Genomic DNA, 13,005 nt, shown 5'->3' with positions numbered 1-13,005 from the left:
GGAAATATGTGTATATATATATATATATATATACATATATATATATATATAGTATATACTGTATATATTATATATTCTATATATATGGGGCTGCATGGGGACAGCTATATTTGCCTATGACATACTCATACTTCCTGCTTAGCAGAGGTTCACACTGGTTGTGCCTAAAGTTGGACATACACATATACACATGCACAAGAAAAAAAAACGCTTGATTCCCCCATCCATGCTAAACAGTGCCCACGGCTGTCAAAATACCTGAACAGTGACTGCAGCTGTAGTCACTGTTTGGTCAACAATTTTCTACCAGGCTCTTTTGATTGTTTCAGTCAAAGTTTGTCAAGCCGGGTGGTGTCATCAGCAATCAGTTAGAATTATAACCCATGGTTAGAATTCTAACAGTTTATATCCAGCTGTTTACTGTTCTTCCTCAAAATGCATATCTACTGTATTAGTTGGTAAACTCAATATTAACATTGCCCTCCCTATGTGGCTCTCTTACCTCAACATCTGGTAAGTGGGAAAATATACAAGAACTGCCTGTAGTGGCTAATCCTCTTAGGTCTGCATTTAATACCTCAAAATATGTGCTGAGTCAAAATATGCTTCACTTTCCGTTTAAGAGGAATGTATAATGTAAATTAAATATTTAACAACAACACTAAAGAGACTGTGCATTCCCTTTAAGCAAAAATAGTAGACTCAGAAGAGTAACTACGCTCTTTTTATACTTACCGAACAGTGGTTAGTGCTAGCAGTGTTAGTTTGTAATCTATGCTCCCAAAATAAAACTTACTAAAAATTTTGTTTTCATATATCATTTTTCTAAGTTAAAAATGTCAGTGTAACTATAGGGGTGCAAGGGGTGCAGCTGCTCCCAGGCCAATCCATTACTGAACTATTTTACCTACCGTCTGGATGCCTACAATACTCCAAAATAAGGCAGTGTTTCATTCATTTAAAAATAGCTGCCTTTGTGTTGAAGCTGGATTTAAAATATTTTTTTATGGGACCTGTGCAGCCTTTGTTTTGCGTACAGTGCATTGGCTACCTGTGGGCTTCGGTCATGTCACTGTATGGATGCTTATGTATTTTCTACAATTAATTATTGTACCATAACAAGTTTTTTCTCTTTTTTTGTTTGTTTACAGTAGAACTCCATATATAAAATATCGCCTTTAATCCAATATGATAAAAAAACAAACAATAAATGTATTTTTAAATACAACTATGACATATACCTAAAGAAAATGGCTAAATGTACAGCTGAAATGCATATTTGAGAATTGTTTTACCTGCCAAGAATTTTTATTTCTCTTTAGCCAGTCCAATGATCTAGGCAACACAGATAAGTAACCTCTGCTGCAGTTAGGCAATACAGGTTGGTCAAGGAATCACCCAGTCTGCTGGCTGGACAATGAAGGAGCAAAAGTACTCGATAACCCCTATCTGTTTCTTTGCTGAAAACATGTTCAGTTAGGCTGAAAGCACTGTGCAAATCTAAAGTCTTAATTGACTCATTATACCGATACTCCCTCCCTACCAATGTAACTGCTGCTGTGCAGAGGATTAAAGGAATATAATATAAAGACATGTTCACACAATTACACATACTGTATTTAAAATGCACTGAAAGCCCGACTTCACACAATACTTTGTTTTGCTTTAGTTTAGAATAGTTGTGTGAGACTCAAGTGGATAGATTTTCCATTACTATGTATCCCTGTGACAGCAGGTGTAGAAACAAAGGGAATGGGGTATCTAGGACTGGTAGTCATATACTTTAATAAAAACCTGACTGAATTTCCAAACTTTCAGCCAAAAAATGTTTCTTTATCGTCCATTGAGGGACACAGGGATTTTAGGAATTTTAAATAGTCGGGTTATACTGTTGCCTACAAGAGTTTGGGACACTGGCAAAACAAAATGTTAAGCCTGCCCCTGTTAACCCCGCTTCCAACTGTCATGCTTCAGGTTTTTTTGTTATTGTCCTAGGAAATTAGATGGCTTTTCCTCAACTCTGCTGAAAATAGGTGTTACACTTTTTTTTGCTAGCCTTTTTATTCTTTTTTTAAAATATTTTTTTTCAAACAAGGTACTTGGTATACAGTAGATATTTTTTTTCTTTGGTGACTACCTTGAAGAAGAAAAACACTGGCCTAGTTTCAACACAGCAGCTATCTGGATTAGCGTATCCGCAGAAATAGCTTAGGAGGCCATATCTAGCCCCAGCTGGACTGGGAGATTGCAGAGCTAGCCTGGAATCTGAAATTAGGACACTGGGTTCTACATTGTGCCACTTTCCAGACCTTTGTGTACTGTTTTAGTTAGCTGCAGTGTGCTCTCCAAATCCAGAGCTGCGACACAGTCTCTGGTGTGACCCAGTCTTTGAGGACAAATATCTCTGAGGACTCGCATAGTAAGTAAAGCTGGTAAGGTTGAAGCACTCTGTGCTACCTCACACAGTTTTAAAGTTCCTGCCACTGCTATCTTACTGTGGTAATGGTTGAGGATTAGGGAACTAGGCACTGATGTAATCTCCAAGATGGAGTGGTGCCCCTTCTCCTGCTATTAAACCTAGAAGAAGCAAAATCCTATTGCTGCTTTTACTTCTAAAGCAGATTTAGGATCATGTGGAATCCAGTCTCGTTTTACTGCCCGCCTCCAGTCACCTGCAACCCTCATAAGCACCAGCTGCTTGTGTTAGTAAGTACATGCCTCATGTAGCGTCTACTGGTTTTCATGGTGCAACATGCTTTTTCATAGACACACATAGGACAGTCCTGTTGCAATGGGAGTCCTGAGCCCATACATTACTTCTAGGGGCTTTTTCTGTTACGTCTACTTTCTTGGTATCCCCAGAAGGAACTCCTGCCTATAACCTGGAACACCTATTATTATAAGGTCATCATAATCAGGGTCTTCTATAGTTTGGCCAGGTGTGGCTAAGACCTCCCCTGTGTTCAAAACGCCCCTTATGTCCACTTTGGATTTTTTGGTTGGTTTTTGCACAATTAATAGTACAATCTTAAATCATCCAAGTGTACCTAATGTCCCATTTACTATCTCTCATTCAGATTCAGGGTCCTCACAGTCTACTCAGACACAGTTTTTTCCAACCTGATTTATGCTGTATGTTCTACCCTGCATTTGGAGGATAAGCCAGCTTTTCTAGGCTTAGGATCTTTTGGAGCTCTTATGGCTGCAAAGACCTTCCTAAACCACTGGATATTTAAAACATTCCTCTATGGAGACTGGAAACACCTAAGGAATTATTGAGAGAGAGAGAGAGAGAGAGAGAGAGAAAGAGAGAGAGAAAGAGAGAGAGAGAAAGAGAGAGAAAGAGAGAGAAAGAGAGAGAGAGAAAGAGAGAGAGAGAGAAAGAGAGAGAGAGAAAGAGAGAGAGAGAGAGAATAATGGGAAATGCAACAGGATAGAAAACAGGCTTGTAGGCAAAGGATGTTTTTAAGTTCCAGTCCAGCTTTGCATGCTGGCTTTCTTTGCCATTGACATGAATACACGCAAACTGCTTACCTTACAACTATGTCACTCTCCCTGATGACAGGAACAAAATCAGACTGTCTCTAAACAAACTACACAAGTCCACATTAACTAGTGCATTGCAAGATGACTAAATGCTGAAGACCTGTCTGGCAGATGGTAGCCTATGTATCATATTCCTGTACATTCTAGCTCAATATTTTGGATAAATAGCAGCTTTACTTGGCTGGTGAGAATGTTAAATTCTTGATGACTTTCCCAAAGGTCAGCTGAGGATATTCTATTGCTTAGATTCAGTGCTAAGATAAAGCAGTCATCTCTATTCTGTTAACAATCACTGGCAAGACATACAGCTTTCATTGGGCCCAAATCTGACACTAATATCTGAGGTCAGGGCATATGGCTCAAAGATTCTGATTCTTCAGGAGTCCTCCACTAATGGCTTCCAGACATCACTTCTTTAATTATATGAATGTGCATGTACATGAATTGTACAACATATGTAGGTGGGTCCAGAAAAGCTGAGAATTATTATTTTCATATGATTTAACATTCTCCACCATTAACAATAAAACAGTCAATTAACATATGAGTACCTTCATGAAATTATGAATGACATCATCTAGGATTAAACCAATAGAAAACAATTAATATGTTTCTGTTCATATCCACATACTCTCTATAAAATTTTTTACAATAATAAATATCCCAAAAGTCCTGTACAAAAATAACGTTGACAGGCCAGTGCATAAAAGAAACAAATGGCAAATGCACTCATCAATTCAACTATCTTTAAAGCAAAGTGCACATGGAAGGGCTTTGCACGGTACAAAAGCAAAAATGCCCCAGCACACTCACCAGCCAGCCTGCAAAAAAACACTGTCTAACTATTAGGGTTAAAAACAGAGGTTTTAGGCCAGTGTATAGCACAACTGCACCAAGATTTATGGAATATATTTACTAGATACAAACTTCTGGAAAATATATATTGGTTTCTCTAATACACGTACTACATGTGTAAATGTATGTATTAGCATTCTATTTGTCATTTAGCAATCAAATTATTTTAATAGCACACTTTATGTCCTATAGGGCTTTGGTTCCAGTAAAGACTAATCACAGTAATTTTATTGTAATGCGCTTGTCTAATTACATCATAATGTATGCATGCTTTCAACCTCTACCAGTCATTGATCTACTTGGCAAATCCTAAGTAACCAGAAGTAATGAGTATAATTGTGCAGGTCTTCACATGGTTGTAGTAGTGGGATAATTTGAAGGAAGACTTTATTTGATGTCAGTTTGCAAATACTCAAACAACAGTAAGGACAAATATATTACACAAGAAATTATCACCCCACTTGGAATGAGACCTTGGTATTTGCAGAGCACTCATCTGAGGAAGTACAATAGTAGTGTACCACTGTGGAAAAATCCAAACATAAAGTTGCAGAATTTATCACTTAGGCTTAAAGAATTCAGGAGGCCCCCTAAGTAATACCAAATGTACTGGCTCACACATTTCTCCGTCAGACTAATGCTGTGGCCAACAAGGTATGCAGAAACAATGCTGTACTGGGGACATCCAGCCATGTGCATGGAGCATTGAGAGCTGCTTGGGCTACCAAAAGACAATTTCTCTTTCGCTAACAGAACACAGGCAACCTCAAACAAGTATCAAAACATTAGTCAAATTTCCTCTAAACTAAAGAATAAAGTATCTGCATGGGGAAGTCCCTAGACTTCTGTGTCATTTTGTCTCTCCTATCATGAGTCAACCTTGACAGCAGTTTGAATAGCCTCTTGTGTGCAGCTGGATCTGTCTAACTCTATACTGTGTGTTCAGTGGTAACTTTTTATTTGGGGTAGGTAGTCTAGTTTATAGGGTCCTAGTCTCCTATTTTTCTTTTCATACCATATTGCACTTTTCTTCTCTGAATGTAAAATTGTGCTTTATTTCATTCTAGAACATATTGATTGTGTATATTATATGCTAGAAAAATTATTTTTCTAATCCTTTTTATATTATGAGATTGTATTGCTTTTTGTTTTCTGTGTTCTGTTATAGAAGAAATCCCAGATCCACATTCAGGTGACAAAGACTACTTATGTGAGGAGACCATTCCTGTATTTGAGTCTGTGTTATTAGAGGAAGGAGAAACAGTCAGGAAAATCGCAGTGGTGACAGAAGATCCTCCATTGGCGGAAATTCATGTGTGGATAATCCAGAAAGGTAATCCAACAATATGGGTTTTGTAAACACTGCTTTTTTGGCTATGGCATTTACTTATGGCAGACATGATGACACACACACATACTGTGCTGTCTGTATAGACAATGAACTTTTGTCCTTTGTAGGTGTCCTGCGCCAGTTTTACACTGAAAAAATGTCCAAGGAAGATTTTGAAGAACAGCAGGAATTCAAACAGATAACAAGGACTACAGCAAGTGAGTTCCCACTTCTTGAAGCAAAAAAATCCCAGTGTATATGACTGGCTTACTATATAAGCGAAAAGCAATGAACAATTTGAGTGATAAATATAAACCAATGAGAAATCACCTTTTACTGATCAAACTGCAGTAATCTAATCGCAGCTTTCTGCATTTACATTAGGTATTTTTTATTTTTTCCTTTTGTGTTTCCATTTTTTCTTACAGTGAATTAGTATGGTAAGATAATGCAGACTGACAGAAACAGAAACTTTAGTTTTTCAGAGGCTGAAAATACATAATTTGTAGTCTACATTTGTCTACCTTGCTATCACACAGGGGCTTATCTCCTGTGTGATAGCAATAAAGTTAGGTGAAACAAATTTTTTACATTGATTTAAAAAAAAATTAAATAAAAATGCGCCATCTGGTTGCCATTCACAATTGATGGGGACGGGGGGGTGTATTGTGGAACCTGGCCTTGGGGCGGCAAGGAGAGTAAATCCGGCCCTGCATTCTAGTATAGGTTTGTGCTCTATACAAGGAATTGAAGGCAGAAAAATGACTGGTTACTCTGTACTCTTAGCTGTTACATGCGGTCTTTACCCTAACAATCAAGTTTTCACATTGCAGGAAGTGACTAAAACCATATTCGTGCACTAACACTTTAAATATAATATCAGTTTCTGCGTTAAATCAGTGGCAGTTGTTATTTAATGACAGTTTTTTCAGGTTTTTATTATCTAATCAATTAACACCATTACCTATAAAGGAAAAGCAGTTACTATGCAGTGCACTTTTGTGACTCTCCCCACCTCCACACATCAAAAAAGCAAAATAGGGGATGTTCCCATCATTGTTTCATAATGGGATTTTATATATTTATTTATTTTTAGGCCAGTGGAAAATCTTCAGTGAGGGGGAAGTACAGATCAGCCACATGTGTGAAACTCGAATTTGCCGGACAGAGCTGGAAGACTTGGTGAAGGTTCTGTACCTGGACAAGACTGAAAAGGGTCATTGTTGAGAGTAAAAATAGTGAACGGGAAAAGAAAATCAGAGGCTGCCTGAAGACATTGGATTTGTAGCCGGACTGCAGGCTGTTTCTGCCTAAGTCAACATTGTCGCCAAACCCAGAAAGCAGGGACTATTAAGCATGGTGTGTTGCAGAAAAGTAACTGGCAGATCCAAGTGTGTAGGAGTCTGTGAGCAGTTAAATTCTTCCTCTTATGCCTTAGAGGGCTGGCACAAATATGAAAAAAACACACAGGTTTCTTCTTTATGAGCAAAAAATGTTTATTTGGAAAGTAAAAATTAATGGAATAAGCATAACTTATTAGAAGGATGGAGGGCTGTTATGTAGAAAATACTGAGCTGCAGGGTACATGTGTGCGTCTATCTAAATGTGGTGAATAGCTGCCTGGCTGGCCAAGTGTGGCATTTAATAACAAAGTGACACATTGTATTGGCATAGACACAGCTCTGCATGATTTTGCCACTAAATGTGAAATTGTTTGCCTATTATACAACCTTAAGTTACATAAATATCTCTATTCTTGACCTTTAATGGTTGACTGAGCGTTCTTTGTACAGGTTTTATATTGCAGGATAATCTGACATTAACATGAATACAAAGTCCCCTAGCACCGTGACCACACTGCTTGGCCCAACATATTTGGACTTAACCCTTTAGTCTTGCTAGCAACACACAGTTAAAATGTTTTTGTTTTTTTTTTAAATAAATGACTTTTGATATCACCATGGCTGGGGTGTTTAGATATATATAATGGAACAAATAAACCGACCAGTTATGGGGAAAAAAGTTTTAGTGCTTTGTCTTTTTTTATTTTTTAAAACAACATAACAGATCACATGGTTACTTTTATAAAGCTAGCAAAGCTAATGTGCAAAATATATGGTAATGAATAAATTATTCACCAAATTGTATTAATTGATGAACTCTACACTTTAAAGTGGAACTCCAGGGAAAAAATAAAAATCACAGTCTGAATTATATGTATATGCCCTAACCTTGTTATACCCTTCTACCTGGTGATAGCAATCACCCATCTGGTGCTTGACTATAGAACAAGATGACAGAAGTTCTGCTTCCATAGTCTTCTCTTTTCCCCCGGCCTTCTGTTTGGGCAATAAAGGAGCAACAGCCATGGGTGTCCCTAGCCTTTTCGCCTACACACACCTTCGGGACACACCTTGAGGAGGCGTAATGGGTGGTGGGGGTGCTTATGGCTCATGCTATAAGGGGGAGTGGGGGACTCGAGGTGGGGGTGTGTGGCCTCTGCATCATCTGGCAACCAGTGACATCACTGGTTGACATCACAGTGAGACAAGGTACACTCATATATAACCAATAATAGTGACTGTTGTCACCAAAATGAAAACTCTGGGTTTCCATAGAAAATAATTATTCTGTTATCCCTCTCTCCAGTGTACAATGTGCAGACACTCAGCATCTGCCATTTTGAGAAAACACCCGATGATTGGAAAGATGTTTTAAATTTGGGACCAAAGTCACACATCTAAATCTCTGTCACCTTTCTTCATTCATCCATGTTTTCTATCTAGAAAAATATATTCCACACCACCCACTTCATATTCCACATGGGTTTGTACATACCCAATCAAACACAGATAGACTCCAATACCAGTATCTGGAGGATAAATCAACATACTCACTTTCTACACTCCCTTCCAAAACTCTTAACAGTTATTCTTTAAAGCACGTAGAGTTTGGAGAAGGCAGGCTAAGTGAACAATCTAGGACAACATAACTGAACTAGAAAGTGAGCTGAATTTGAGAATTCTTCCAAATCAGCTATGTTGTCCTAGATTGTTCACTTCTCCAAACTATTCACCCTTTAGTAAATAACCCAGTAAGTGTTCAGCCACAATTTAGCTCTATTTGAAAAGATATGTGCATCCTCAGGGCCTATTCAAGTCATTCTTTCCTTATCCTATTAAATTCTCTTGGCAGGTCACTGTTTCCTACAAAAAGGAGAAAGAAGTTGAAATACCTCTTTGCCACAAGAGCAAAAAGATCCAAGCTACTCACTGTGCTTCTATCAGCAACAAATAAGCTATAAGATCATGTCCATGATTGCACGGAACTCCACGGAAGCTCTCCTCCCTATTCCAAGGTTCTACCGACATAAACCTATGCGTCAACCCAGTGGCGTGTCTGCATATGCCTCCAATCCATAGATCGAGATAGTGAAAATCTATAATGATCCATTTACTTAATGCAGCTAAAGCTTGTATCCAGAGTACTTGGAGGCAGCTAGGACACTAGATACTTTAGAGCAAACAACATTATACATATGGACAACATCACAGCTGCTCAAAGAAACATGTCCAACAACTTGGAAAACATGGTTTCCTTGGATTAAGTGTAAACACTCCAATGAATATACAGTATGTCAATTTCCCTGGATGGGCTCCCCGACCCATCTCAACAGGACTCTTAAGACAGTTCTACTCTCATCTTGAACCTGACCATCCTAACCTTTCCTTTACCCCAGGACCCCTTCCTCCCTACCCTCTTGCACCCAAATGCTCCTGTACCCTCTCCCTGATGTTCCCTTCATTAACTTGTCCCCTTAACCCCTTACTCACACATATCCCTCTTTTCACTTCACGATCTTTGCTTTGCTCACTAGCTTTGTTGTAAAATTGCCATGTTATACAATTCTTTAATTTTGCATGTCATATTTCTACTTTTGTGTTGTCTCAACAATGGAAACATAAAGAAATAATGGATAAAAGAAGAAAAAATGCATTGTTGATAAAGGTATATATTCGTTCTGCAATCATACATGTTCAAAAAAAGTTTTTAGGTTAGGTGTAACCATGGCAAATCAGACTCATTTAAAAAGCATTTTTATTTCTAAAACATGCCAATATTTTAATTATTCATACAACAAAGCACCTTCAGTCTAATTGTCCCAGCTGGTAGCAGGAACAAAGACAGCTCTGTTGAAGTTATGTCAAAGTTTTGAAGCTGGCTGAGCATTACAAAATTTAGAAAGAGAAAGGCGATGCCCAGTCATTAAGAGTTTGCAGCCCATGTGAGTTATTTTAAACACGATGCCTTTATCTCACAGCTGGTCCTTTCAGTGAGAGGGATTCTTCAGGCTGAAAGCATCAGCTGGGCAAAACAAAAGAGGGTTGCTCATTTGAAGGAAGCTGTGGCTGTCATGTGTGCACAGCATTTACTGGGTGCAGAAATGATTCCTAATGAGCTCTTGGCGAGGAATGGTGCTGCCCATCCTAACTTGTGTCCACTTCACAGCGCTGTTGATAGAGACTGCTGTGTATGTGTTAGATCTGTAAATGAGACTGGGAAACTGAATGTTGAATAATCTTTTTGGCTTTGATGTGTGGGCAGCAACAATGACGATAGCTTTCGATTATTCACTGTCTTCTCAGTTAGGCTGCTACATTTTAGAGCCAGTCACAAAGGAATAATCAAGAAGCCTTCATTTAGATGGGCTTTTTCAAAACCTGTTCATATATATGGATATATAGTGAACAACAGCCAATATGACACTTTTCTCTTAAAATCTGGATATTTGGAAATGGAACAAACTAAAGCCCTACACCCTTTTTACCAAACTTCCATCTAGCCAACCAGCAAGACTGATTGGACAAAATCACACCAGTTTTGCTAAGCAATTATCCACTGGGGGATCCAATTAATCAATGTTGTGCTGTCAAAATAACAGTTAGGAGAAATTATATCTCATTAAAATTAATTTGCAATGCGCTATATACTCTAGTCAGCTAGCTTTGGTGTCTGTGGTGTAATAAGCAATGCCACATGCAGGGCCCTCTACTTTTTAAATTATCCTACTTTCTTTAATAGAACTAATTTCTGATCAGATGCATAATAGTGAGCACGCCATGTCTTCTAGGGCTCTTTCACACTTACTGTCTGTGTAGGCAGTAATGCACATTTACAACCCTCAAATTGAACGCCTCTGGTCTAATTCTTTTTTTACATTTTAAAATTGGAGTTATCCAATAACACGACTATAGAACCACAAATGGAGCAGTTGTCCCAGGTAAAGTAATACAGGGGGCCTTCAGACCCAGTGCTACTGCAGCTAAGTTAGATACTCCTCCTTATCCCAGCTGCTTCCCAATGCTCACTATGGCCCATTTTCCATAATTGCTAGCATTTCAAAATAAATGTGTTCACTGTCTCAACCATTGCTGGTTTTAAAGTTGAGTGCAATCCAGTACCAGTGCCAGCCAGAACCAGTGTCATCCAGGACCGGCGCTATCCAGTACTAGCCAGAGTCAGCCAGTACTAGTACCTTCCAGTATTAGGGCCAACCAGAACCAGTGCCCACACATCCAGTATCAGTGCCTGTACAGCCAGTACCAGCGCCTAAATAGTTATTACCAATGCCATCCAGTACCAGTGCCTGTACAGCACCAATACCTATATAGCCTGTACCAGTGCCAGCCAGAATCAGTGCCTAAATACTATCAGTGACAGCCATTGTGTGGGTATTTCTGTCACTCCAGGGCCTTCAAAAATGTGATAGGTAGTCAGGAACTTAGATGCATAATTTATCCCTCTTAAAAGTCTGACGGTGCTCCCTGGATTCTGGGCCCCCTCTCTGTGGCTAAGCTGTGAAAAAGTCTCACACATGGGTCATCCCTATACTAGGGAGGAGTAGCAGATTGTGTTTCCGGGTGCAATTTTAGGTATGTCTAAACTGTGTTTGAGAAATATTTTATTAAAATGACAAGTTAACAAGTTGGGGTAAAAATTAAGTTTCATTTACTTTGCGGAAAAAGAATTAGAGCTTCAAAATACTCACCCTGCCTTGTGCCATGTTTGTACCTTCCTGGCATTTCAGGGCCTCAGAAATGCGATAGGCAGTCAAGAAGGTTTAAACATTTTAAATATACTGTATACACCATAGCATGCAGATTCTATAAAGTTCACACAATTTAAACAATATAATTTGTTTTGTTTTATTATTATTATTATTATTATTATTATTATACAGGAGTTATATAGTGTCAACAGTTTGTGCAGTGCTTTACAATATAAGGAAAACATTACAATTACAATACAAATCAAGACAAGATGGTAAGGAGGGCCCTGCCCCTGAGGGCTTACAATCTAAAAATAAGTTTTACTGAAGAAATGTAGCAGAATACATTCTGCTTACATTTATGAACAAAGATTATTTATTTATTTGATGTTTTATGACAGTAAGTAAGGGAACAGATTTTTTTTAAACGTTTAGACTTTTTTCCTTTATATAGTAACAAATAAAAAACACTGTGGATATCAATTCCTCCAATGAAAAAAATTATTTGGGTACAGTGTTGCATGACACAGTAATTGATAGTCACAGCACTGGGGGCATATTTTTGTGGGTTTGGTTGAAAGTGGGCTTGGTCAGTAAGGTGTCCCCTGATTTAATTTTAAAAAATCTGGGCACATTAGACTACACCCTTCTCCGCCTCCCCACTATATGTTTGGAATAACCTCCCTGATTCTCCATTGCACCAAGCTCCATTGATTCTAACTTCAGGAAAGCTCACTCCAGCTCACTTCGCCCATCTGTTTACTTTCGGGGAGGCGATGTCAGTGTGCAGCGAGTTTTCATCGGGTTCGGATGGTCATCGTGCGGCATGGCTTTCAGCGGGCATCGTGATCGGTGCTGAATTACATCGATGGAGCCATTTATTTTTTTAATTAAAGGAATAGTCAAAAATGTACTCTTTGTGTTTGTTTTTTTAATTAAAGGATTTTTTTCTAAAAGTGTGGTTTGTTTATTGACTTTGAATTTTAACACTTTAGTGAATGAGTAGCCCTTACTCATTCACAAGGGGGGAGGCAATTGGAGGGGAACCTCATGCTTTTTTCCCACTCTTCTGTAGACTTTTAAAAAAAAGTTGTTTTTTTTTTGTCTCTAATGTCACTTTGCTGTGACGAAAATTTGTCCACAAACGAAATTTCGTACAGACCACCGCTAACAAAATTATGTCCGAATCCCGAAACGAATTGACCTTCGGACCCGAATTCCGAAA

General features: G+C 38.5%; 1 protein-coding gene across 1 annotated transcript in view; it reads left to right on the top strand.

The window, feature by feature from the left end:
- CHRDL1 (chordin like 1) overlaps positions 1-7,613 on the top strand; it is a 52,513-nt gene extending 44,900 nt beyond the window's left edge. The window contains exons 8-10 of the mRNA XM_018568535.1: positions 5,570-5,734; positions 5,860-5,949; positions 6,828-7,613. Coding sequence (XP_018424037.1) covers positions 5,570-5,734; positions 5,860-5,949; positions 6,828-6,958 — 386 coding nt within the window. The 3' untranslated portion in view covers positions 6,959-7,613. The remainder of the gene's footprint in view (positions 1-5,569; positions 5,735-5,859; positions 5,950-6,827) is intronic.
- The last annotated feature ends 5,392 nt before the right edge of the window (positions 7,614-13,005 follow it).

The sequence above is a fragment of the Nanorana parkeri genome, unplaced genomic scaffold (genome assembly GCF_000935625.1).
Source record: "Nanorana parkeri isolate BGI_ZX_2015 unplaced genomic scaffold, ASM93562v1 scaffold1203, whole genome shotgun sequence".
NCBI lineage: Eukaryota > Metazoa > Chordata > Amphibia > Anura > Dicroglossidae > Nanorana > Nanorana parkeri.
The sequence above is the reverse complement of the archived record's forward strand: the minus strand, read 5'-3'. Positions and strand labels throughout refer to the sequence as shown.